A 27,972-nucleotide genomic window follows, 5' to 3' on the forward strand; every position below is an offset into this window, starting at 1 on the left:
CCACTTAATTTCCATTCTCCGGGTGCGAGCACCTAGCATCACTAGCATGAGAAGCCCACATGAAGTAGACACCCCGAGTGCTCTTGGCCCGCCTGTCTCCAAGCCATTAGCTCCATCTCTGATCCCCCCATACTTGACCCCTCACCGCCAACATCAAGGTCCAAAGGCTGGATTCACACCTTTTTGCTCAATCTCGGGGAGTGGGGGGGGGTAGTGGCTGTGACACTAGCGTTCCAGAGGGTTAGCTGGGGCCCAGTTCTCGGACCTTCTGCTGGCTCCCACTTCTCTGACCTCCCACTTTAAGGGAGCCTTCTCGAGATGGTAATTTCGCTGCTCCTAAGCTTCACTGGGGGGAGGGGCACCCAAAGCCCTCCAGGTGCCGGTAGCCTGGGTGCAGCTCTGGACTTAGGATCAAGTCAGATTCTGGTTTCTTTTTCACTGCCCATCTCAGGAATCCGCCAGATCCCGCCCCCTCCCCGGGGCCTACCAGCTTGCATCTTGGGCTTTGTGCTCCACTCTGGGCTGCAAAGCTTTTCGGCCTACCGCTAGCTAACCCAGTCTAGAGGTGTGGGGGGAGGTGCGGGGAAGCGCGGGTGGGGTGCCTGTTATTTTGGAAAGAGTACAGAGGAGCCCAAGGGGTGTCTGCTCCAGGCGACAAGAAGGTTCCTCTTTCCAAATCCCCAGATGCCTGAGCCAAGTACCCGGAGAGCTAGGAATAGCGCATTCCAAAGTCTTCCGAGCTGCCTGAGCACAGCTCCTAATTTCCAGAATGCAGCGTATCTTAAGAATTATTGTATTTTTGTGTGTAAAAATTTAAAACTGTGAGATCGTTTATTTTGTCAAGAGAACACATACGTTTTGTTTTGTGTCATGCCCATTCTGATAATTCAAGGGGTTGCTTGAAAAGAGAAGCTCTGAATGGCTGAAAGAGCATCTTCACCGACTTGCAACCTTTTTAATATTATCACAAAATCCAGACATGAAAGCACAGCTCTTCACTTATTTTACAGAGTCAGGCAGTCTTACAGGCAAGGTTCCGGAAAATGCAAAGGATGTATACGTCCGAATATTACAATGCAAAGAAAACAAAGGTCAGGTTTACATCGACATCTATGTCACCGTGATTTACCTGAAGGAAAATGTACATTTGCTGTGGGTTTTCAGGGTTCAGTTGATCTGGTTTGTTTCCACAGCACTGAGATCTTCAATGGGAATACAGTTATCCTGAACCCTGGCTGTCGTAATTGCATTATGTAGAAAGAACACATCTAAACAAGGACTAGCTACACCTGACGTAAACAGCTCTTCACTGCCTTCTCTTTTAACTTAAACCAAACTAAAACTTTAAAAGATGGAGTCAGCTACCAAAAACACAGACAGAAATATTAACTTCAATGAACAAAGCAACGTTTGGTCTTTAGGAAATCCAAACCCTCTTCTTTATTTTCAGAATGAAAATATCTGTCTAAGTAGAACAAATAATTTACTGTCCTGGAGAGCTGAGCCTGACTTCAGGAACTTTCAGGATATCTGTGCTCACTCCTCACACTCTGCAGAACTAAAACTTCTGGGCCACATAAGTCACACTGAGGTGAAAATAAATTCCAACGACAGCACTGAGTATTTCCTTATGAGCAGTGGCTGGGTCCCAAACTATAGCCGACACAAACAGAAACTCCTTCAAGCTTAAATAGGAGAAAAAAAAATGCAAGCAGAGACATGTTTTTCTAATATTTGCAACCAGTTTCATACACAATTTATTGGGTTTATATATTACACTTTTGACTTTTCTTCTAAAATTGGAAAAAATTAATGTTACATTTTTATATATAAAATAGTATTCAGTTATTAAAAGTCCATACAAATGATGTTTGCTGTCCTTATTGTTTAAGCCCTCATCAGTATCTTTCCTCTACTACAGTTTTTGGCTTCTGTAAACAAATTATTGTCTCATGACCAGTGCTGGCCACAGAGAAGCACTCGGGCATGTATCTGGTCTACATGTGCTGAGACATACCGGTCACCAAGCCTCTGAGCTGTTTCACCACTGTCTCGATCAGCTTCTGTCTGTCCCGGTCGTTCTTCCGGAACTGGGCAAATATGTTATTCTTCTTACTGGTGTCCTTCATCCTACAAACAAATGTGGACGCTTAGGAAAAGAAAACTGCTGTCCCTAGGAGTCCTTCCTTCCTTCCTTCATCCTCTGAATTATCCACCACTGACTGTGCTTGCAATCGGCACTACCAAGCGTAGGGATACAGAGACTCCAAGACAGAAAGTGCCCAGCCGCACTGCAGGCATCTGAGACTGGCTGCTCTCCTACCGTCAAGCCATGAGCTTTGGTAGAACGACCTTCATGGCTTAGGACTCGTCCACAGCAGGACTGTGTACAGGGGAAATGCTAGTAGACCATTTCAATGAGAGGGTTTGTCTCACTAGTATTTCATGACATTCTAAAATAAATTCTTATATCTTTCCGAATCAAATAACCAGATATTTTGAAATCTGGGAAACAACATATAATTCTGACATAAAACTGTACACTTTAATAGTTACACTTTAAAGAAAATACAACTGAGTGAAGAGAAAGTTTGCTACATAATGAGAAAAAAGAGGGAGCAATTTTTTAGCTGTGTCATAGTTTCAATTTTCACAAAATAATTTTTTAAATCATGGACTGCTCTACCTGCAAAGAATTTAAGACTTAGATACCAGCGAAGCAAACATTCCCATTCTTGGCCCTATTTTATTTTGTTTTACTTTATTTTATTTTTAAATAGCTCCAATTCCTGTCTTCCAAGTAAACACTTTTCTCTCCAGCAGGGGGATGAACTGGGGACGCAGCACAGAGCATTCTATAGCTGTACTATGCCTTCCAGGCTCCCATTAACATCTCCGTAAAGCAACTGACCCTGAGGTTTTCAGGATAATTAGGAAAAACATTTTCCTCACATGTAACAAAAGGATCCTAACAGGAAAGAGAGAAGCTTATCTTCTGCTCCCCAAGACGGAGCGTCTTCCTTCCCTCCACCTTCCTCCCTCTTTTCAGTCTCACTATAGCATCAGCTCCCTCAAACTCATGATCCTCCTGCCTCAGGGTTGGGATTACTGGCACACGCTATCACATTTGGCTTAACTGAGCTTCAAAACTTGTGTAAAATGCTATCCAAAATAAAAACAAAAACACTGTTCTGAGAACATACTCACTTCTCCAAAAGCGTAAGGGCGGCGTGTGGGTTCACCCGGAGGTACTTGGAAGCTGGCTGCCCATAGTCAGCCAGGTAAGTAGACCAGTCCCAAACCATAAACAAGTCAAGGAGCTGAGGAAGAGGATGGACCACGTCAGACATGGGTCATTCACTCACACAGATCAAGAACATGCTTCTTGGTGCATTTCTACACGACTTTCCGTTTTATAATAAAACCATGAAATTCATTTTAAGAATATAACTGGTGTCCTTCACAACCAAAACCGTAGTCATTATTGTTGTTGTTGTTATTATTATTATTATTATCATTATTATTATTTTGGAATTGCTAAAATTGTCAGTGGTTGCTGTTCTAACAATGTGAGGCATTTTCATGCAACTGTAATGAAGCCACATCAGCACCTGTGTCTGGAAGCCACATCGGCGCCTGCTTCATCTGTGTGCACCACCGGGTGTGCAGGCTCGTGCCACCTGTATGTGGCCCTGGAGCTTAGAGCTCTGTTTACCTTTCAGAGAAGCTGCTTGCAGCCAGACTTTCCTAAAGTAATTTAAAGCCCAAGCTCAGTTAATCTCAATTAAGTGCATTAAACAACCTCTGCTGGATTCTCCTGGGTGACGGATCTCAGAATCAGGATAAAACCGGGGCTCAGGGATTCCGCCTGTTAACTCTAGCCAGTCATTTTGTATAAACAAACAACAACAACAAAAGACTTCTGCTTTCCCCGCTGTCTCAAAATTGACTATTTGCTTTATAAACTCCACTCAGAATCATCGTCAAATATTGTTATAATCTTTTAAAAGCCATGCGAGGCCAACCGAAAGCATCAAAGTCCTTATCCACCTTTAAGCCCTAACCCTTTAAGCCATTTAAAGCCAACTTCCTATCCCTCCGGGCCTGAGTTCCTGCAGAAAGCCTGATGCCTTACTTACTATCTCCTGGGTCTTTATATTCTTTTTAAAAAACATACTTCATAAACAACTGCTCTCAAATGAAGGAAGCGTTGATATTTACTCACAGGATGTGTGTGTGGAGTTAGTTACTCTAAGAGGAATAAAAACTTTTAAGGTGATTACAGCCACCCGAAGAAAGATTAGGAAAAACCAACTTTTCCTGGGAAGGTAAGGGACTTGTTTGACTCTTATTTTTCTCCATTAATTTGCAATGGTTACATAGACAGACCCTTGTAAAGGGCGGAAATGTGCTTTTTAATTTTTCCTAGATTTATTTTTATTACTTTATGTGTAAGAGTGTTTGGCCTGTGTGAATGGCTATGCACCGTGTGTGTCTGGTGCCCAGAGATGATGAGCTTCAATGTGGGGGTTAGGAATCGAATCCAGGTCCTTTGAACACAGACATTCTCTTAACCACTGAGCCCTCTCTCTACCCACACAATACTGAAAATATTAATTACTAATTGTCACTGTTTATTTTCAGAAAAGAAAGCATTTTAAACCATGGCAGCAGTCGAAACACTGTTAGAGAAACTCTAATGAAACAATATGAAAAGGCTATACTATATGGAAATGAAAAGAGAATATGTTCATATTTTTATTGTTGTTAGATAACATATATTTTTCTGTATTTCCCCAAGGAACGCTAACTTCATCTACTCAGATGGTGATGCTGTGGTTGACAGACTATTACTCTGCAAAGGGTTTCAGAACCAAAACACCCATCTACTTGAATGGGTAATCATATTTACTGGAGAGGGATTCTAGGAGAAATAATAAAGGTGGACAAAAAGTTATGCAATCTCCATTTTATTAGGTGACAGACAAAATTAAAGCAATTTAAATGTCAATATCAAGAAGTTTGTGCCTACTGTGCATGAGGTCTAGGTTCAATGCCCAGCACTACCACAAGAAAAAAAAAATATATATATATAAACTGGTAAAACAATGCAGTAGAACTTTACAGTGACTATCACAGCTTAATAAAATGATTTTCTTAGAATCTAAATGGCTTAAGAAGACAGTTTTGATGCTACTGAATTACAGAAACTATAAATGAAAGAAAATTTAAGTATGTTAAGATTGGTTACTTTTATCATGGAGTTACAAGTAACTTATTTTTTTTTATTGTTAGGATATCGACAGTGGACATATATTAGTGTTAGAGTTTAAAGTAACATTTATAGCTAGTGGTGATGCAGGCCTTAAGCCCAGCACTTGGTAGACAGAGGCATATGGATCTCTGAGTTCAAGGCCAGCCTGGTCTACAGAGTGAGTTCCAGGACCACCAGGGGTACACAGAGAAACCCTGTCTCAAAAACACACAGACAAAAGAACATTTATATATTTGTTAAACCATACTCCATTAACTAGCAGTCTCTGCACAGTTGTCAGAAGAATCTCACGGTGAAGATGCTCTCTCTGAGCTATGTGATTCCACACGGGAATGTGGTCACGTACGCAGTCTGTGGGAAGTAACCACTCTATACTGACTAAAACATCCCTTTCTTCAAAAGGGCACTAACAAGTGACCTCTGGGAGATGGAAGAGGAAGGAATCTGTAAATGAGGCTTTTTTTCTCTAAGGCTTTTCACCTCCAGATGGGAAAGAAAAACCTATTTACTGAACCAACTCCAACCCTAAAGACACATGATCCTTCTCCAGCACAGAGAGTCTTTCCTAACTAGAAATGCTTTGCTGATAATTTGTATGTATGACCATACATCATAGCAGATACTTTTTGCAAATCACTGGAGATCACAAGAAGCATAAAGTTTAATATTCCTGCCAGAGTAATTTATATATTTCACATTAACATTAAATACTTGATAAAATATGTATCATGTATAATTTGTAGATATTTATGGAAACCTCCTGCATATTAAAGTTTAAGGAACTCAACACCAACAACGATATAAATAAAATTTACTTAGTCATTCAACAAACGTTTATGGCCCACCTACAATGTGCTATATATTCCATTTCAGGCATTAGAAGACAGTATAAAAACTAGACACTGTCCCCCTCCTCAGGGAGTGCACATTGTTATCTGGTGATAAATTAACAAGGAAATGAGTTATATTTTGATGCTAACATAGAGAAATTATCTTTTTAAAACATTATTCACACAAATCCTAGTAACTCCATTAACATAGGAGGAAGCTCCTGTCAGCTTCGAATGTAAAACCGATGGAAACCACAGCTGCCTGGTGCAAAATCTCAATATCTCTCTCTCTCTCTCTCTCTCTCTCTCTCTCTCTCTCTCTCTCTCTCTCTCTCTCTCTCTCTCTCTCTCTCTCCCAGTCCCTGAACATTGGCGTGGCACCGTTTATGTCTTCAAACTTCCTGGCTATGAGTAGGGAGGAAACATGGGGCAGGAAACATGCTGATCCCATACTCAAATTTCTCCCTTCCACGTACATAAAGATCTTCCAGACCCTTAGTGCTGCTGGAATAAGTGAATATAAGCAAATCTTGGCAATGCTGGCAACTGACTGTACTCCATCTGGTCTCCCAGGCTTTCCCTGGGCCACTGGCAGAATCTCATCAGAGCACTGGGTATAATGACTGACACAGTCCGCCACACGAAAGCAGTTCTAGCATTCTGAATGGCTTACCAATGGCCCATCCCTAACAATGACTGCATCCCTAACAATCACCAAGTCCTTCTTATCTTTTTTGGCTTTGTTCTTTTGAGACATCTTCTCACTGTGTAGCCTTGGCTGGCCTGGAACTTGCTATGTCCATCAGGCTGGGCTCAGCAGACCAACCCACGTCTGCTTCCTGAGTGTTGGTATTAAAGGCCTTGCCCTACCATGCCTGGCCCTTTTAAAAATGCATCTCTACTGAAATGAAAGGGTAGCACAAGACCAGGGCTTTATTCCAGGTCCCATTGGGTTCCACTCAGGCCTTCACTCCATACCCTGCCATTGCCGTGGGTACTCCCTCTCCTTAGGGACTCCCTCTCCAAGCTATTCAGGTTTCACAGGACGCTGCATTTTTAATATTAAAGCCACTATCACAGAAAACATCACTCCATTTCAAGTTTTGCTTTCTTCAGATAGCATCGGACAAACAATATAGGCAGTGATTACATAAAATCCTTTAGTCCTATGGGAGAGCAGGGAACATTAAGACATGGTCTCAACAGGTGAATTTATTAGTTACCATGGATACACAGAGTTCAAAGATGTCACTTGAACATGATCAAAAACAAAACATCACCACATTATCCAAAAGCAACTTGCAAATGCTTATTAAAGGATAAAGTACGGCACGTGACAATGAGGATCGGTATCAGTTCTGTGAGTGGGTTTGTTCCAGGAGCCAAGCAAACTTCAAGGCTTTTGGGAAGTAATCAAGGTATGGATCACATAAAATCAAGTAGCGAAATAGCACGTTTCAGTTCCATCTCAACCAGGTCTAAAAGGTCGTTTGAAATTAGCACCCCCTTTTCAGTAAGGATTCAAAGTTACCCTGAGAACAACTCTGACACATCAGGTGGATTCCTGCCAATATCTGTAAGTTCCTCCTTAGTGCTTCCTGTGTGTCCAGAGAATGAAAAACCAGCTTAAGGAATGAAATGGTTGCACGGGTGGTCCCATTTATATGCTCGAAATAGCTGAATCAGAATCACTGAGGATTGCACCGTGCTGACCCATCCAGCCGGCTGACAGTTTCCCACCCTAAAGACTTGTTCGGAATCTGTAGATTCTTGGGGTCTCAGACCTGTGGATCACTCTGCAAATAGCACAGTAAATGCAGGCAAACTTAAAGCCACTCTATAGAGCTTTTCGGGCTGCCGTTTTGCCTTTGTAAAACCAAATCCACAGTGCCGGGTCATTTTTCCTTGAATCTGGTTTAGTTTTCTTTGTTTTGGGTCTTTTGGATTTTCCTTTTGAAGCACCTCAGGGGCAGTGACCCAAGACAGAAGATAAATAAGAGTCAAGAGAGAAGCAACCGGGGACACCAGGTTTGCTTTTGTGAATGTGAACAGTGACCTGGGGGCTCAGGCAGCATTAGTCCCCCAAGTTCCCTTTTCTTTCCAAACACTAAATCCAGCTGGGGAACCTCAGGGTGGCTCTGCAACATCCAAAAGTAAACCAGAAGATCGGTTTTCCTCCATCTTCAAGACACAAAGATGACTCGGGGTTCCTAGGGCGCTTCAGAGACTTTAACAAGGACAACGCTGAGGACGGACACTTGCCCTTCTAACAAATCCCCAGTAATTGGCTACCGGGAACTGAAGGAGCTCTTACCAAGTAAACCACACTGGGAGAATACTTGTCTTTTCTAGATAATGGCATCAAATGAGCACCATCTGCTTTCTAAAGCACCAGACTTTCCTTTCTCTGTGAAAATGCCACACTAAGAAAACTCTAGATGAAGCTTAGGAGACAATTTTAGACACAGCCAGAATGAACTTAGGTTAAAACCCAGACAAAGGACCAGCAGTGGGCTTCAGTTGGTAGAAGGCTGGCCTAGCAGGCACAGAGGCCTTGGACTCAACTCGTAGCACCTCAGAAAACCTGGCATGGTGGTGGAATCTGTAATCCTAACACATGAACAGGAGTTCAAGAAACTACACTACAAAAGACTTTTAAAACACAAAAGTTTTCCTTTAGCCTCCTCTCTTTCTTGTCTCCCTGTGTTAACAGCCTTTAAGCTGTCTTTTCCTAAGCCTTCTCTCTTCAAATGTTTTCCAAGCCTGCTTTCAGCCAGCACCTTCTGCTCTCCCTCTGTGGACATGGACACAAGCTTTAAGTCACTTCACTGTGGAGGCAAAGTGTGTGTGGTTTTTTCTTTCTTCTTTTTTGTTATTTGAATTTTCCTTTCTTCTTCTTCTTTCTTCTTCTTTTTCTTCTTCTTTCTTCTTCTTCTTCTTCTTCCTTTCTTCTTCTTCCTCTCTCTTCTTCCTCTTCTTCCTCTTCTTCCTCTTCTTCCTCTTCTTCCTCTTCTTCCTCCTCCTCCTCCTCCTCCTCCTCCTCCTCCTCCTCCTCCTCCTCCTCCTCCTCTTCTTCTTCTTCTTCTTCTTCTTCTTCTTCTTCTTCTTCTTTTTGAGGTATGGTGTCACGATGTAGCCCAGGCTAGCCTGGAACTCTTTATGTAGACCAGGCTGGCCTGGAACTCTTTATGTAGACCAGGCTGACCTCAAACTCAGAGACCTGTCTGCCTCTGCCTCTGCCTCCTGACAGTTGGAATTAAAAGCACATAGCCCCCCACCCCAGGCCTTCCTTAAAGTATTTGCAGTGCTAAGCTATGCTGGGCAGTCATTAGTGGGTTTGGAATTTCAAACAAAGAGTCAAATAACGGCAGTGAACACAATCAGATTTATAAACCTCACATCTGTCAAATTCCTGTGGCTGTCATGGCTACAGTGCCATAAAAAAAGTGTAAGTTTATATGTTAATTTGTTAAAATTAATTTTCTTCAAGATAATACGCAGCAATAATCAGTGGGGCAGATCACAGAGCAGAGTTCACTGCTGTCTCCCCTCTCAGAAGATCAACACCAATCCCTGTTCAGCTTGGTGGCCAGGTGTACACTGCGTCACACAGTTTGCTTCACTTACATATGACCTTCCTACTTATATCAGCGGTTTTACATTTCTTTCTCTTTTCGCTTTTATAACTTTTGAACAATTAAAGTTATGTCATTAAAAAGTTTTTAAAAAATAGTTTTGAAGCCGGGCTTCAATACATTAAGGTGGTGGCACCTTTAATCCCAGCACGTGGGAGGCAGAGGCAGAAGGATCTCTGAGGCCAGTCTGATCTACAGAGCATAAGTTCCGGGGCAGTCAGAGCTACACAGAGAGACCCTGTCTCAAAACAAAACAAAACAAAACAAAAACAAAAACAAAAAATAAAATAGTTTTGAGGTGTTCTGCACAATTTACTCACTTAAAATCCATGGTTTCCAGCACATTCACAAAGTCTGACACCATTTCAACCCATTTTAGAGTTAGCTGCCCAGACTCTGTAGTTACCAGCAGTCACTGCCCAAAATGGCAATCCTGCAACATGCTCTTTTGTAATTGGCTCAAGGGTTACCCCCCCCCCACACACACACACATTGTAGCATTGGTTAGTACGTCTTGCCTGCTGAATTAATTATATTACACACACACACACACACACACACACACACACACACACACACACACACGGGGACGGTGAGGAAGGAGAAAGAGATATTAATCAAAATAGTCAATATACCTCTGAAGTTTTAGTAATCTCTCTCATTCTGAAAGCTGGGCTACATGAGGTAATGATTTAACATGTAGCATAGATGTAAAGAGCATTTCAAAACCAAAGCTCTCTTCTGGAATTTCCTTCTGTAAACCCACAATGGCACCAACTAACACACCAAATAAACATACTCAGTCATACATGTAATTTCCGCCTGGATTCGTTACATCATCCGCCGCACTTATGTAAGTCAGGCGAGACTCAAAGGCTCACAGCAGTCAGGGGTTAAACCTGACTGGAGAGGCGCTCACCAGACTTGCCCTTCTTTCTGGTGAGTCACGTTGTTTCAGTACAGTACTGAAGAAATACGATAGACTCGTGTGAACTGAGTTTGAGAGAAATCAAGACTAAAATCTAGATTAGCTGAAGGGGAAACTCCCTACCTCTCTGTGCTCAAGGATGTCTAAGCTGGAGACTGTGCTAGGCACATCTCCTAGTGTGGCTGCCGAGAAGTGGGGAAGGGGTGGAAATAATTTTTTTACCTAAGAGAATCTAAGTGGGTGTCCCATTAAACCTCACTTCCCACATGAGATAATGACTGTGATTTAAAATAAAGTACAAGAAAATGTGGGGAATCTAGTACCTGGGTTAATTTAATCTCCAGTAAAATTAGTCATATATGTTTAACTCTAAAGTTTTAGTAAGTCTAATAAGATTTATAATTTGTCACATAAATGCTAGTTCTGGCTTAAGGGACTAAACTGAATTGAAATTAAAACTAAATACTTTAGACACTGAAGTGTCTAAATGGCATCTTGTCATTTCTTTATTTAAAATGGAACTTAGAGCCAAGGCATGGTGGCACATGCCTATAATCCCAGGGGAGGTAGATGAGGAAGGACCAGGAGGCCAGGGCCACCCTCAGCTGCACAGCAACTCTGAGATAAGCCTGGGCTGAGACCCTCCCTCAAAATGCAACAAAACAAACAAACAAAACGGAACTAGAGGTGTTTACAGCAGATGAAGCTAAGTAAAACAATCCCCCCACCCCCACCCCTGGCTGCTTTAGAAAAAAGAGGGCGCACCTCTACTGTGGGAGGCTCGGGTCCTACCCTGGAAGAGCTCCTCGGCAGAAAGGCAGCGCTCAGACTGTCCATCTTGTGCTGTAGAGAGAGGGGCTCGGTGCATGTGCCAGCCTTTACCATTTGCCTTGGAGTTCAGTGCAAAGTAAACTGGACTAGCAAAGGCAGCATAATGGACACTGACAACGTGGGCACTTCCTGTTCTTGTTGTATGTTCTTTTAAAGATTTATTTATTTATTTATTTAATTTTGTTTGTTTATTTATTTATGTATGTGAGTACACTGTAGCTGTCTTCAGACACACCAGAAGAGGGCATCAGATCCCATCACAGATGGTTATGAGCCACCATGGGTTGCTGGGAATCGAACTCAGGACCTCTGGAAGAGCAGCCCGTGCTCTCCAGCCCCAAAGTGGACACTTTAACAGAAAGAGCATTATGGCTGGCGTTGAAGCTCAGTGGTAGGGCAATGAACACACACAAATAAATATGCTACTGTTTTATATTTAAGAGGATCTTTATTCTCAGCCATTTCTTTCTGTAATAGATTTTATTATCTTTACCCAAGCAATTTAAAATATGTATTTATTTTTCTTAACTCTAAAAGGCACTTTAATTAACCATTTACCTCCAGATCTGACTGTATATGTAATTATCTTTTGTCAGGTATAATGATTTGCTAGAAAAACATGTCAGAACACTTGCTGCTTAATCTGTTTTAAAGAGAAATGTCTTTCCATACCCTGGAGCATAATTAAATAGAGGGGTAAAAAGGCAGACAGCAAACCAAGAAGCCTGATTCACTAAGGCAGGGGTTCACAGCATGAAGGCAAGGCTTATGTTGGGCCTCAGTGCTTAGTAACAGATTCCAGAGAGGTTAACTGACAACTGCGACAATGTGACCAATGTACTTGAAGACCCACTGTTAGGAAGTAGCCATTGGCGTTACACTTTTACTAAGGCTGCAGCTATAAAATAACAAACAGTAGCAAGGGAGCGACTTATTTTCTTGGGAGGATAAATGATCAATGGATTGTGATTCAAGTCCTACCACACTCTACTATGCAGACTGGGGCAGGAGAAGGAACCTGCATCTGACCTCCGGATAACCTAAACAGGAAATCGGGACATTCTAAGCCTAATAGGCTGTGTCATCCTGTTAGGATAATTGTTTCCATTGATACCTTGCATAAACAGCTCACACTAGGCCATCAGAAAAAAAAAAAAAAAAAAAAAAAAAAAACTCAAGCCCTAGTCTCTTTGTAAGAACAGAAACAATGCCTGGCCCAGTGCCTTCAACATAGGTGAGGAGGTAAAGCCTGGTTCATGATAATTAAGAGGAGAACAAAGAACAGGGGGGGGGATGGCAGAGAGAGAGAGAGAGAGAGAGAGAGAGAGAGAGAGAGAGAGAGGATGGTAAGAAGGTGGAGCTTATCTTCTAAGTATTTTACAGATTGGCTGAAAATTGTCATAAAATATTAAAAGTAAAACCCCTTGGCAAGAATCTGGGAGTATTAAGAGACAATGTTTTTTTTTTTTTGTTTTGTTTTGTTTTGGTTTTTTTTTTTTGGTTTTTTTTTTTTGGAGCTGGGGACCGAACCCAGGGCCTTGTGCTTCCTAGGCAAGCGCTCTACCACTGAGCTAAATCCCCAACCCCAAGAGACAATGATTTAAAGAAAGACTTGATGAACATGACAACTTAAAACAAGCCAGCATTTTTTAAAGAATAATTTTGTAGTACTTATATTTAATTGTGGCACATCAGAATGTTAGAAATTAGTGTCATTTTTAGAAAACCAAGCCCTCCATTTTCTTACCTAATAAAATTCTACTTACTTATCTTGAAGCAAAATAGAGAGAGGGAAATTAAGGGGTAGGAGAAGCAGAAAGGAGCCCCTTAGCCAGCAGAGAAACAAGATCCCAGCACAGCAAGGCTTCTCTCTCCCCAGTTATAAACATACAGTATTTTATGACTCCCGCTAGAAGCCCCTTTAAAGTTGAGATGTGGGACCCCATGGTTCTTGTGCAATCCCAATGGCTTCCTAACAGATTTTACGTCTAACAATACCCATGGCTACCTCAGAATCTTGCTTACTGAAAGGGTTTCTTAGCAACTTTTTGACATTTAACTTGAGATTTAAATGGTATATATGGCTAATATTAGGACAGTTGACTGCAATTCTCTTTTGAGTATCCACACCCACACGCTAGTGTACCTTCCTTCCTTCTCCTGTCCTCTGGGAAGCCTATACCATACTTGGACATGTCTTTCTTTCTCAATGTCTCTATCTCTCATAACCCTCACATTTATATTAAATAGAAAAATGCCTTTGATATAATCTTTAACTCTGTTCAAACATACTGGATAATCCTGAAATTCTCCTCTATGCCAAAGCCATGAATCCCAGTTTGGTCTGCTAAGGGTGACACCATGTAGTGGGGTCTCTGTCCCCTTACCAGGAGCAATCTGATATTTCACTTGAATAAGATAATGCTTAAGAACTAAGGTTTTGCCAGGAGGTGGTAGTGCACACCGTTAATTCCAGCACTAGGAGGCAGAGGCAGAGGCAGGCAGATCTGCCTCTGTGAGTTCAAGGCCAGCCTGGTCTACAGGGCTATATCCAGAACATCCAGGGCTACACAGAGAAACCCTGTCTTGAAAAGAATCCTAAATAAATATGACATGTATTCTCACAAATTTGGAAACATTCTATAATAAACCTCAATATCGTCTACCATTTCGCCCTGCCTTTGGGATGTGGGAATGCGGATGGAGATGCTAGACTGCATTTACCCTAGGCCCACAGGAGAGTGCCGGGCTCCATGGAAATGCGATACACTATTCGATGGATGGGAGAATGCAGCCTTGGGGGTAGGAGACCAAAGCTGGGGTTCCCTGACTCCTGAGCGGCCAGTCATGGACAAGAGTCCGGAATAGAGGGTTGGGGTCCGCCATCCTGTGATGAAGAGCCCGGGGCAGGGGTTCCCATATTCCTAGACATCCACGTGCTGCTAGGTCTTTCAAGTTGGGCCTGAGGGCTAAGGAGGCCCAGGGCTGGGAGCTAGGGACTGGGAGGTTGGGGAACTCCAGCTTAGCTAATTGGCCTCCTGTGGAAGACTTAGTCATTGTGGCACTATAGACAAAGGCTTCCTTCACACTCTGCATGGCGGTTCTTGGTGAAAGAGGCAGTCCATGCTTATGCATATGGTTTATTGACTGTTCATCATGGAAATGGATGCATACCACCTCCTCAGGGTGGCTCATAGATTAAATAACTTTTGCAGGAAGAAATATCTGGGAAGGGAAGCTTGGCTAACTCTCAGGGCCTCTCAGATACCTCACTTAGCATGAACTCTGTTCTGATCTACGTGACCTAGATCTTATGCAGGGAGTGTGGTCACGCGACAGGGGCCTTGTTGGAAGCAGGTGATCCTTCTGGGTTCCAGGGCTTCCAAACTGCTCAACTTTACCAGGTTTCCTGGCACTGTCCACTGCCCCTCAGGTCCTCCCTTTCTTTTATAAGAAAGGAGAGGTGTCATTGGAACGACTGTCTCTTACATTATTTGTAGTGAAAATTTTGGGTGGGGTGGGGTGTACACATCAAACTAAAACACAACAGAAGCCAGAGGGGTAGCACAGAGAGACAGGGTCTCAAAAAACTATGAATGAATGAATGAATGAATGAATGAATAAATGACATTTATTCTCACAAATCTGAAAACATTCTAAAATAAATGTTGATATTGTCTACCAAGGTTTATGTTTTATTAAGTTCCTATCCCACCCAAGTTGTAAGAAATAAAGCATCCTGCATTTTGAATTAACCATTTAAAAGAGCTATAATTTGATCTCAAGTTCCTCTTCTGTAAGGAAGGGACCATGATAAGCATGACTTTTGACACTGTGATGTCTTCATATTCAAGATGTCTTCATATTCAAGAAAATCCTAAGTGTAATGGGGTTGTCTCACAAACATAGCTGCCAGCCAGTATGCTAATTACGTCAACCATCCCATTCATGGCATGATGAGGGCATGCTGCTTGGTAGAAAGAAGACCTGGTAGGTATCCTGGGTGGAACTGTAGAGGTGGGACTATGTCCTTTTCTGTGAGGCATAGCAGAAGGCAGGAACTTTCTGGGTGACTCTACGTTTAACCTCACTTTGCGTGCACATGCAGAAGAGTGACTCACACACTTTGTCAGATACATGGACACTGCCACCTGCTCAGCACTGCCCACAAGGAATGGTCTGATGAATATACTGTATTTCAGAAAATAAAATCATCCCACCTATAAACTGATCAAAGGAAACTAGGAATGTATAAACAGTATAAACACAAGAACATATTAAAACCTTATATTAAAAAAAAGCAGGCTGGAAAACTTCTAGAACATACTAGATTAGCAAATGGTATAACACCCTCACCTGGAACCCTTGAACACAGAAAGCAGCTAACACTGTGATAGAGAGAGCCTTTCTGACCTGTCATCTGACCAGTCATGTGACCAAGAGGTAGAGAGCTCATAACTGTGTGGAAAGTGGGGCAGCACAGATTGTTAATATAGCCCACCCTAATTATCCATCCATCCAACCATCCATGGTCTTTACCTCTATGGCCTGCATGCCCTACCTGTGCTTCAACTCTGCAGCTCACCCGAACCTTGAGATCCTAAAGCCCAGCTCTGTGTGCATCCAGCAGCTCATCACCCAGGCCTGTTCCTGCCTTATCTAACCACAGCAGTCATTTCCTTTGCTTCTGTTTAGCTCTCTGTCTCTGTCTGCCTCAAGAAAGGTCTACACACACACACACACACACACACACACACACACACACACACACCCCAGAAGTACCACTTATGTGATCCCCACACTACACACTCAGTTTGGGTACTGTTCAGAGTATCACATGACGAGCAGTGGTGGCTCATGTCGTTAAGTTAATCCCAGCACTTGGGAGGCAGAAGCAGAGGTGTGACCCAAGTTCGTTCTCCTCTCTCTCTCTCTCTCTCTCTCTCTCTCTCTCTCTCACACACACACACACTCACACACACACTCTCAAACACACACACTCATACGCACACACGCACTCATACACACTCACACACACTCATACACACTCACACACTCACACAACCGGAGGAGATGAGAAGAACACATTCCTTTCGAGTGCCAGCAGTGGGCCAGGAATAGCGGTGCCTTCCTTTGATGCCAGCACTACTTAGGAGGCAGAGGCAGGCAGATCTCTGGAAGTTTGAGCCCAGTCTGGTCTTCAAATCAAGTTCCAGGCCAGGCAAGGCTACACAGTGAGATCCCGTTTCAAACAAAACAAAACAAAATGATAGAGAAGTATGAACAGCTCTCTGAAACATCCAAATTTGAAAGCAGTGGCCCTCTCACTGGCCCTAGACAGTACTTATAAATGAATACTAGGAATGTTGGCCCCAAAGGGAATTCATTTTTAAGCGTTTCCTGCAGGGCGTAAGTGATGCTTTAGTCCTAGCACTTGGGAGGCAGAGGCAGATGAGTCTCTTATCCTAGCCTGGGTATAAAGTGAGTTCCAAGACAGAAAACCCTGTCTCAAGAAGCCCCTTCTACCACTCCTCTCCCAAATTTCTTGTTCAATACTATGACTACTGGATTAATATTTAATTATTATAGCACATATAATATTCATCAAAGTCCAGGATATTTCTACCTCTTACTGTTCTAGGAACTTTATTTAGCCTATTTCTTTCAGTGGAAACACTAGTAAGAATATTGTTGATCTTAAAAACATTTACCCCGGAGACTATATTTTAAACACTGCCTTACACTTGTCAGTCTATGGAGGCATGTTGAAATATCCTAAAAATGAATCAGGCCAGCTAGGGGATGAGTGCAGTAGTAGAGTGCTAGCCTAGCCTGCTTGCATTTGATCCCCAGAGCATTGTCCCCCACCAAAACAACACCAACAAAACAAAACAACCAAACCAACCAAGCAAGCAAGCAAACAAACAACTACTCCTGCAACAATGCAGAATGAAAATGCTTCTATCATAAATAAGGAAAGTGTCTGTGTCCGCCCAACTATATATTTACATGGTGCGTGATTTTTCGATATATCTGTTAATTTCCTTGTCATATTTCTTAGTAGCTCTTTTTAAATGATTAGCATACTTTTTACAGTGTATAGAAATATTACTTCTAAATGCCTACTAAAATAATCACAACCACTCACTATATAAGGGTGTTATCTGTGGTATTAGTTACAGTGAGAATCTTGACATTCTGTCATGTCTAACAGTAAGGACCCATGCTTCAATAAATGATGCTGGTTCAGACTACAGAACAGCATGGCTGAATCAAAGTGAATCAAGTGGGTCCATATTTATCAACATAAAAGAACAGCATGCTGCATTCAAAATGTTAATTATTACATAACATAAATGACTCCAGTCATTCTGCAAGAAAAGACAATGACCTGCATGCTGGCACCCGGCTGTCGTCCCAACACTCAGGAGGCTGAGGTAGGAGATCATATCCAAGACCGGCTTGGGCTCCATAGAGTTTGTTCTCAATACAAAGCATAGTTAGGTGCAGGAATTTAAATGAACTCACATATATGTGTGAATTACAAAGGGTTTGGAAGGAAACAAGCCAGGTACTCTGTCAGGCTGCAGAGAAGGGGAGAAATGGTTTGTTTGGTATGTTTTAAACCTGGTCTTGATAAGCATGCTATAGCTATCCTTGGGAAAGCCACGTGAAGTGTACTGGGATGGGTGTGTAATTATTTTAAAATGAGAAACTAAGCCAGAGACATGGTAAGGTGGTAAAGCACATGTCTAGTAGAAAGAGAAAAAATATGCTTCATTTTAAAGAATAATTTCCCACACCATAAAACTGTTTAAATGTAATTCTTAAATAACATTTAAAAACCTGAGCTCAAACTGTTATTACTAAGCACAAGATCTGAGCACTACATATTTAAACACAAGCCGCGATCTGTAGTTACGGCACTGGAACACAAAGAAGAGAAAGCTGAAAGCCGTTTAGGTTCAGACTAATCCTTCATAATCTAAGCGTTCCCAAAGGGCAGCATACTTTTCTCATATCTGGACCTTAAGGTAAACTCTCTGAGACGTCTGGTCTTGTTATATTCAGGAGTAAACCACAGTACATCTTCCTTCAAGTCTCTGGCACTTCAGATGAATTTAGAATTGTCTAAAGAAGAAAACGCCTGCTGGAGGAGCTGTGTGGACAAGCTTACTGTCCTGCCGCTGTATCGAGTCAAGTGTTCAGGTACTACAACTTTGGCAAATCTCATTAATACTTTAAGAAGTCGAAGACTTTCAAGCTCCTAAACAGAGTTCCTGTGAAGGAATTATGTGGGCAAGTTTAAGCAAGCAGGGTGTATAAACGATATGGTAACAAAAATAATGCAAACAAAGGGAGATGTGTTTAATTACAGTGGAAATAATTGTTATTTAAAAGTGACTTCTTCATAAAAGAATAAAATAGACTAGTGGCAAAAGAATGGTATGTTATGATGCCTTAAGACTAGAAACAGAAGATAGCAATTTCAAAGTAAAATCTTGGCAGACACCCAGTCTCCAGGGCAAGAATTCTGGCCAAATACTTCCTTCACAATTTCCAAGATTTGTTCATGTCCCAAGACAGATTCCAGCGTTGTTCTAGTCAAATGCAATTTGCGTCTTGTGAAGTTACAGGGGTCTCCTATTTTTCCTTGGCGATTGACAGAAGGTCTTTCCTAGAATTTGTGACCGGCAGTCCTTTGGGGTATGGCCTATGCATAGGAAGGTTGAAGAGAGTAGGTGAGAGGGATTAAAAAGAACAAGGGGCTTCCTTTCTCAGGCATTGGTGGAAGGAAAGGCCAGGTTATTAACAATAATGAAGTCACCTATTATTTTCAGCAGAGCCACCACCCTCCATTGTTCTGATGAAATGTGCTAGGTATAGGATGATGGCAGCTGATCACTCAATCAACTGATGGCCTCCCTAAGTGTCACAAAAGTCACTAACTTCAGCAATGACAACCATATCAGGGAAGAAATCTCTCCCAGAAGTAAACCATATAACCTTTTCTGTTCAAGCGAACAGAACAGCTGACATAGTGCAGGAAGCCATTTCCCAAGGTCACGTTACACCTACTAAGTGAGATGGGAGCCCATGTAGTGTCTGCCATTCAACAGTGGTCTGACTAGCACAGCCTGTGGTTTCCTAGTCAGACCCTTCAAGCTTCTGTCCTTTAGCCAGGATAACACTGTCTTCTTTGACACCAACTAACTCATCTCTCAAGTAGACTAGTCTTTGTTGAAGCGGGGCCTGAGAGTATATCTCAGGCTGGCCTCAAACTCACAACCTTCACACACACTCACACACACACACACACACACACACACACACACACACACACACACCCACACCCCACTTGGCTATTTGAGGAAATCAAGAAAGATTTATTTAATAAACAGGTAAAGAAAATCCATCTATAGGTAGTACTTCCGATTGCAAAACATTTTAGGATTGCTCTAACAAGTGTAGTAACCAAGAAGACTTAGGGAAAGTGAGTGTGGGAGGGAAGAGTGTTCAGAATGCAAATGATGCTGTACCACACCCATGCTTTCTAGAACGAAAACGTAGTTAATTAGAAAATGTAGGATTCCTGAGATAAAAGCAAACCAGTTGTCCAAGACTAACTCAACTATATGCAATACTTAAAATATAAAAATTCTAAGTCTATATGATGACATCACTGTATCAATCGTATTGTCAATAAACAACACCGCCTCAATCACCTGAATCTGAGAATACCAGAGCAATCTTAGTGATATTTCTGATTCTAACCTTGTTTTTTAACATCTACTCTCCTTAAAGCAATCAGAATAATTTCTCGAAGTGTCACCTAGAACAGGATACCCATTCAAGCTCCCTGACTAATTCCCCATCACACTTACTATCCCTAACTTCTAAGGTCCTCTGTGTACTCTGTGCTGGCAAAGTTCCCACATCATCTGCACCTCTTCCCCGGCTCCTTCCATGCTCGCCATAACCATCCCCACCGTTCTGTCCTGTGTACATCTTAAGACTCTGCACATCTCCATCTGCTCACCCTCCCAGTTCATCCAGGGACCTGCTCAAAGGCCACTTCCTGAAAGAGTTCCCGATCAACATGTCTGAGCTGCCCACCTCCCCTCCAGTCACCACGACACGGACATGTTTTATTCTCCTCACACCTCCAGGCAGCTCTCTGACTTTCCCACTAAAACTATCTGAATCATCACTGTCTGTTGTGGATCTCCTTCTAAGTTGTAACTCTGAACACAGGAGAGACTATGAGAACAGCGTTTCTGCCCATCTCAGTCACCGTGGGCTTCCCAGCACCTAACCAGTGGGCAGGGCGTGCACTCAACATGTGTCCATAAACACAGGAAGAAACCTCTGAACCTAGAGCAGCTCTTGGTGCTCTGGATTCCTCTGACCAGAGTTTACTCTAGAGCAGTGGTTCTCCACTTTCCTAATGCTGAGACCCTGGAATACAGTTCTCCTGCTGTGGTGACTCCAACCATAAGTTATTTCACTGATCCTTTATAACTGTAATTTTGCTACTGTTATGAATCATAATGTAAATATCTGATATGCAGTATATTTGATAGGAGACCCCCGCCAAAGGGTCATTTTACTAAAAAGGGTTGTGACCTACAGGTTGAGAACCACCGCACTAGAGTAATGTGGTTAGTTACAATTTTTAGGTCAAACATGTTTTCTCTGAAATGAAATCATTATGCTTTCTGCTCAGAAATTAGACACACACAACATTCTGTGTGAACCTACTAAGAGCAACTCATCACTTCCAGGTTAGACTCTATGATCAAAGGCATGCAAAGAACTCTGCAATGGGATCCGACTTATAACCGATTGATTCTCTCCATGAGATAAAAGCAACAGAAAATAAAGTAACAGCAATTCACAAATCACTCCTAATAGATTTGTTTTGGTAAAGCAGTAAGATAGAGAGTGGTCAGATGAGCAAAGCCTCTGGCATGGGGGTACACAACTGTAATCTCAACACTTACAAGGCAGAGGCCAGCACAGGCTACACGGCAAGGTCAGCCTACACTACATAGCCAGGCAGTCTCAAAACAACAGAAATTTGGTAGATAAATGAATATACAAATAAACAGTGGCTGTGGCTAACAGTTGCTTGGTCTTTACAGTGAGAAGCTCAGACTTGTAATTTTACTACAAGAGGGGAAAAAATTCTGGCCTGGCAGTGGTGGTGCACACATGAGCTCAAGGCCAGCCTGGTCTACAGTGTGAACTCCAGGACAACCAAGGCTACAGAGAGAAACCCTGTCTTGAAACAATGTACACTGTTGACACGTGAACAACACAGATCTGCGAAGTGAGAAGACCCTCGTGTTGCCTCTGTAAAGACTGGCTATGTCCTTCTGAAATGACTTGAGGCTCTGGTGGGTTTGGGTGGGTTGCTTGCTGACGTATGGCGAGAGGAGTTGGGATAGGTCAAGAGATCGGCTAACAACGCCCTGTGTCTCCACTCACTCCATCTTTAGTTGTCTGCTGCTAAGTTAACCTGCAAAAGAAGCCAATGGGGCAAAGGAAATCTGTACATTCTCAAAATGTTTAACTGCTTTTCCGTCATATTCATGATACTTTTAAATAGCAGCACTGTTTCCTTCTGGAAGTCCTGGTTTTGTTTCCAGGATCTAAATTCGGCAATTATTAGACAGTCTGTCTAAAGAAAATATGTAACTACACTCAAAAATGTCACTTCAGACGCTATTTCCTTTTTAATAAGATAAGACATTGTTTTTAACAATGAGAAAAATAGGGGTTGGGGATTTAGCTCAGTGGTAGAGCGCTTGCCTAGCAAGCACAAGGCCCTGGGTTCGGTCCCCAGCTCTGGAAAAAAGAAAAAGAAAAAAAAATGAGAAAAATATAAAATCACCTTGATCATTTTATAAAAATTATCTATCTTACCCATTTTTCCATTTCATTTATAATATATGAAGAATATCATGTAAAGTCTGGGAAGATGCATACTAATGAACATAGTCTTTATTTCTCGCCAAGCGTGCGTAATGTAGTTAGTGACGACAGTCCAGTGATTCAGGGCAGAATCTGACATCTGTTGGGATTTGAAGGGTACATCAACGTGGATTTTAATTTCCCGCTGAATCTCTTCATTCTTCACAAGCAATCCTGTGTTGCCATTTCATGGTTCTTAAAAACAAGTTACTGTGTGTAACTGCCTGCCTGGTCGCTGCTCCTAGTGGCATTAATCCTTTAGCAATAACCATCCATCCTAAAATCATCTAAATGCTTAAAAAAAGAAAGTTCAACAAACTGTTTCCGGAAAACATTTTCATCCTTTTTGTATTATTTGCACTTTAATATTTGAAGAGTTCACCTATCAGTTGAAAAACACATCTGGTTACAAATATAACTGGACTTTTGTTTTTGTTTTTTCTTTTCTTTGTTTAAGACAGAGTCTCTCTACATAGCTCTAGATGTCCTAGAACTCACTATGTATTAGGCTGGCCTCATAGAGATCTGCCTGCCTCTGCCTCAGAGTGCGGGAACTAAGAGGCAGGGGCACCAGGCCCAGCATTGTGACCCTCAGTGGAGAGAAGGTTCTAGAGACCTGTATGAAATGTGATAGTGGTTTAGGTAAGTCCGCTTGCAAACTGTGCCACGTAAAACACTGCTTTGCAGCACACCTGTCAGAGAGCAGGTGGCTTGCCCAAGCCTCTAACAGGCTAACTCAGCAAAGCCGTAGGAGGGAGGTACACCTTCAGGGTGCGGGCACTGGTCTGACCACCGTTCTGGTCTTCACAATTCATTTCCCAAACCACAGTTTCAGAATGCTCTTTCCGTCTACTGGGTATTCAGTCCCTGCTCGGCACTTTTCTAAAATTAACCCTTTCACGTGAGCAGGCAAAGCAATGGTCTCATTACGTCATTTGCATGCATATGAGTCATTATTCTCTGTCCTCCTCCATCTCCTCCCCCACCCTTTATTCTCAGTCCCCTCTGGCTGGCTTCATGTCACGAGTATCCCATTGCCCTCCTGTTCCCCACCACCCATTTAATCCCCTTTCTAGTTCCATCACCCCTTCTCCCCTTACATATGAAGGAAAACATACAATATTTCTTTTTCTGAGGTAAGTTTATTTTGCTTGATATATTTAATTCCATCTATTTTCTTGGGATACACTTTATCTACTCCTTTATTAGCAGGCATCTAGGCTGGCTCCATTGCTGGCCCCTATGAACAGTGCAGCAGTGAACGTGAATGTGCAGTATCCCTGTGGTGTGCTGGCTTAGGAGCTCTTCAGTGTATAGCAAACAGTAGCTCACACGGCGGGTCTATGTTTGCTTTTGTGAGACTTACACGGTGGCTATGCCAGTTACACGCCCACCAGCAAAGTGTATGACTTCCTTCTTCACCAAAATTCCTGTCAGCATTCGTTGCCCTTGGTCTTCTCCATGCTAGACACTCTTGTTGAGGTGTGATAGAATCATTAAAAAAAAAAAAGCTTCAGTTTTTTTAAAAGGTATGTATGTTATCTTCTCCCCAGAGGTTGCTTTTTGACCCTTGTGAAAATGCTGGTGGCTGTTGCTATGTGTGTTTGTTTCTGAATTCTCTTTTCTCGCCCACTGGTCTACACGCCGAGTTTCTGTAGAAGTGCTGTGCTGTCTTGTCCCGTGTCTGTGATGTGGTTTGAGATTAGGTATTGGCATATCTCCGGCACTGCTTTTCCTGCTAAGGATTAACCTTGGCTTTGGGGGTATTATTGGTGTTTCCATGTGATTTTAGAATTTTTTTCTATTTCCATGAAGAATATTTGATAATTCTGATCATTTTTGGTAATATTTTCATAAAATGAATCCTGCCTATCTATGAATATGGAAGGTCTCTGTAACCATTTTTCAGTTTCTTTCTTCAGTATCTTATGTTTTCACTGCCCCTCCCCAATCTCGCGTCCTTTCTTTCTTCTGGCCTTTTGTCTGGCCAGCTTACTACTGGGGCATAAGAAAGCCACTAAGATGCTACTGATTCCGTACGCCGACTTTACATTACACTACTTCCCTGAAAGCGAGTTTCTGGATGGAGCCTTTGGTGTTTTTTTTTTTTTTTTTTTTTTTTTTTTTTGGTTTTTTCGAGCTGGGGACCCGAACCAGGGTCTTTGCGCTTCCTAGGTAAGCGCTCTACCGCTGAGCTAAATCCCCAGCCCCCTTTGGTGTGTTTTAAGTATAGAATAATGTCATCTGCAAACAAACAACAGCTTCTTGGATTTATTTCTTCCTCTTGCTTATCATTCTGGCTAAAATGTCAAGCAGCAGACTGAGTAGAAAGAGTGGGCATCCTTAGTTAGGGGACTTTAGATTTTAGGGAGAATTAAACTTTAAATATTAGGAGACATGCATATACCCCGTTTTCCCCATTTAGTATAAGGGTGGCTGTCAGTGTGTCATATATACATTTACTACATTGAGGTATGATCCTTCTAGTCCTTGTTTATTCAGGTTTTATGTTTGTTTGTTCGTTTTGCTTTTTGAGACAGGTTTCTCTGTGTAGTCCTGGCTGTTCTGAAACTTACTCTGTAGACTGTAGATCAGGCTGGCCTTGTACTCAGAGATCCACCTGCTTTTACCTCCTGCCGCATTATTTAGAGGTTTTTTTTTTTTCAGGTTTTTTTTTTTTTTTTATCTTGAATCAATGTTGAACTTTGTAAAGGCTTCTTCTTTTTTTTTTTTTTTTTTTTCCGGAGTTGGGGACCGAACTCAGGGCCTTATGCGCTTCTAGGCAAGCGCCTACCACTGAGCTAAATCCCCAACCCCCAAAGGCTTCTTCTTTAATGATTGAAATACTCATATGCTTTCTGCCTTTGAGTCTATTTATATGCTAAATTATAAGTTTATTAATGGTGGACCAAGCTTGTATCCCCGGAAGGAAACTATTTTGTTCATGGTATATATAATCCTAATAATATGTGTTTAAATTCAATATTAACGCATTATATTGGAAAAATTTACATCTATGCTTATCAGGAAAACTGGTCTATACATTCTTTCTTTTTCTTTTTTGTTATGTCCTCACCTAATTTTGGAATCTTAGTTAGGAGTTCTATTGCTATAATGAAACACTGTAACAAAAAGCAAGTTGCTTATATTTTCAGATCATAGTTCATCATCAAAGGTAGTCAGGGCAGGAACTCAAACAGGGCAGGAACCTGGAGGTAGGAGCTGAGGTGAGGCCATGGAGGTGCTGATAGCGGCTTGCTCTTCATGGCTTTCTCACAGAACCCAGGACCATCAGCCCAGGGGATGGTACCACCCACAGTGGACTGAACCCTCTCATATTAATCACTAAGAAATGCTCTAAGGGCTTGCCTGCAGCCTGATCCTATAGAGGCATTTTCTCACTTGCGGTTCCCGCCTTTCAGAGATGACAGCAGCTTGAGCCAAGCTGACAGAAAACCAGGCAGCACAATATCAGTACAATGCTGGCTCTGAGAAGAATCTGGTGGTGGATCTGTGCAGTCCTGGGAGTGGTTAGAAAGGAAGCAGCAGATGGTATCAAGTGCTGATGAGTAAGTGAGAGACTTCTGTGCCACTGGCTGGAGCATAAACTAGCACAACTGCTTAAGAAAATCTCTCTCCAGTCCCCACTGAAACTACTGACATCTGTGCACTCCCTGGCTCAGTAACTCCTAGACAAACGCCTCCACAGAAACGTGTACATATGTGCACGACCTCCAAACAACATATCTATCTGCACTATTCACAAAAGCCAGTATGGAATCAATTCATAGGCCTGCCAATAGTAGAATGTATGGATTGGTAGATGTCTCTGCACAAGGAAAAACTGAACAGCAAAGAGAGTGAATAAACCACAGCTGCCCGTGACAGCAATGCACACACTGTACACACACAACACTGACGGAGGGAATCAAAAGTGACATCACAGTCTCACACATACAAAATCAGACCAAAGGTAAGTAGCATCAGAAATGACACTGGTTTGAGAGGGAGGGGTCACAACTGCCAAGCGGCACAGTGAGTGAGGAGCGGGGGTCAAGCCTTCACTCAGGACATGATAAAGTCACACTAGGAAAGCCTGTTTTCCAGGATACAGACTGTCTTTCTGTGCTGCTTAGATTTATGAGACTTTATACACTCTGGAGTCATTTAAAAGTGAGACCCTCAGGTGAGGAAATGCCCCCACCAGTTGAGCAAGCCTGGGTGTACTTTCCTGACTAATGATTGACATAGGAGGGCCCAGCTTACTGTGGGTGGTGCCACCCCTGGGCTGGTGATCCTGGGAGCTACAGGACAGCAGGCTGGAAAAGCCATGAGGAGCAAGCCAGTAAACAGCACCTCCCTGGCCTCACCTCAGCTCCTCCCTCCAGGTTCCTGCCCTGCTTGAGTCCCTGCCCTGACTTCCTTCAGTGATGGACTGTGGTGGGAAGTGTGGGTAAAACACTTTCCTCCCCAAGCCGCCCTTGGTCACGGTGCTTTATCACAGTACAGATACCTTCACTCAGACGACTTAATCGTATACATTTGAAAAGATGCTGTTAGGGTCTGGTGAGACGGCTCAGAGGTTAAAACATCAGTTGCTCTTCCAGAGGACCTGGGTTTGACTCTCAGAACCTACATCGCAACTCACAACCATCTTGAGTCCAGTTTCAGGGGTTCAATGCCCTCGTCTGGCCTTGGTGGGCATCAGGCATGTATGTGGTGCACATACATATATGCAGGCAAAAGACCAATACTAGTAAAAATAAGAAGAAAGAGGCTAAAAAAATCTAGATATATTTTACACAATTCGTATTCCCTCTGAAATCCCTTGAAACATGATTCAAAGCAACACCTAGCCCTTTCCCTTGTTGTGCCAAACCAAGTATTTGAAAACAGAACCCAATCCTAGAGAAGATAAAGAAAATCGTAATCATTATGGCCTGGAATGTATTTAAAGAAGAAAATGGCATGTCTGACTAAAATATTTTAAACTAATAAAAAGTTTCAGGGGTCCGATACCTTCTTCTGAAACACAGGGATAAGCAACAGACATTCAATTTATTGTGAGAAATGTGCTCAGAAGCCATATGGGCTGGAAATTTTTAATGTTTTCATCAAAATGGCAAATTTTTAAAGTTTTTTTATGTGTGTCATTAAAATATGATCCTTAGTTATCTACAGAGACCATGAGCCCCGTAGACCACGAAATTGGAGTTACAAATGAACAGCCATGTAGATGCTGAGAATTAAACCCAGGTCCTCTGGAGAAGCAGCCAAAACTCCAAATAAGAAGTGGTTAGTTACTGCCTGCCTTAGTCAGGGTTTCTATTCCTGCATAAAACATCATGACCAAGAAGCAAGTTGGGGAGGAAAGGGTTTATTCAGCTTACACTTCCACATTGCTGTTCATCACCAAAGGAAGTCAGGACTGGAACTCACACAGGTCAGGAACTTGGAGACAGGAGCTGATGCAGAGGCCATGGAGGGATATTACTT

The 27,972-nt window shown here is 42.3% G+C and overlaps 1 protein-coding gene across 1 annotated transcript in view; it reads right to left on the reverse strand.

Annotated features, from left to right (window-relative positions):
- Positions 1 to 919: 919 nt before the first annotated feature.
- Exoc6 (exocyst complex component 6) overlaps positions 920 to 27,972 on the reverse strand; it is a 145,141-nt gene continuing 118,088 nt past the window's right edge. Inside the window, exons 21-22 of the mRNA XM_032891851.1 lie at positions 3,208 to 3,320; positions 920 to 2,130 (exon numbers count right to left, since the gene is read on the reverse strand). Coding sequence (XP_032747742.1) covers positions 1,998 to 2,130; positions 3,208 to 3,320 — 246 coding nt within the window. The 3' untranslated portion in view covers positions 920 to 1,997. The remainder of the gene's footprint in view (positions 2,131 to 3,207; positions 3,321 to 27,972) is intronic.

This window comes from Rattus rattus, chromosome 2, assembly GCF_011064425.1.
Source record: "Rattus rattus isolate New Zealand chromosome 2, Rrattus_CSIRO_v1, whole genome shotgun sequence".
Lineage (NCBI taxonomy): Eukaryota > Metazoa > Chordata > Mammalia > Rodentia > Muridae > Rattus > Rattus rattus.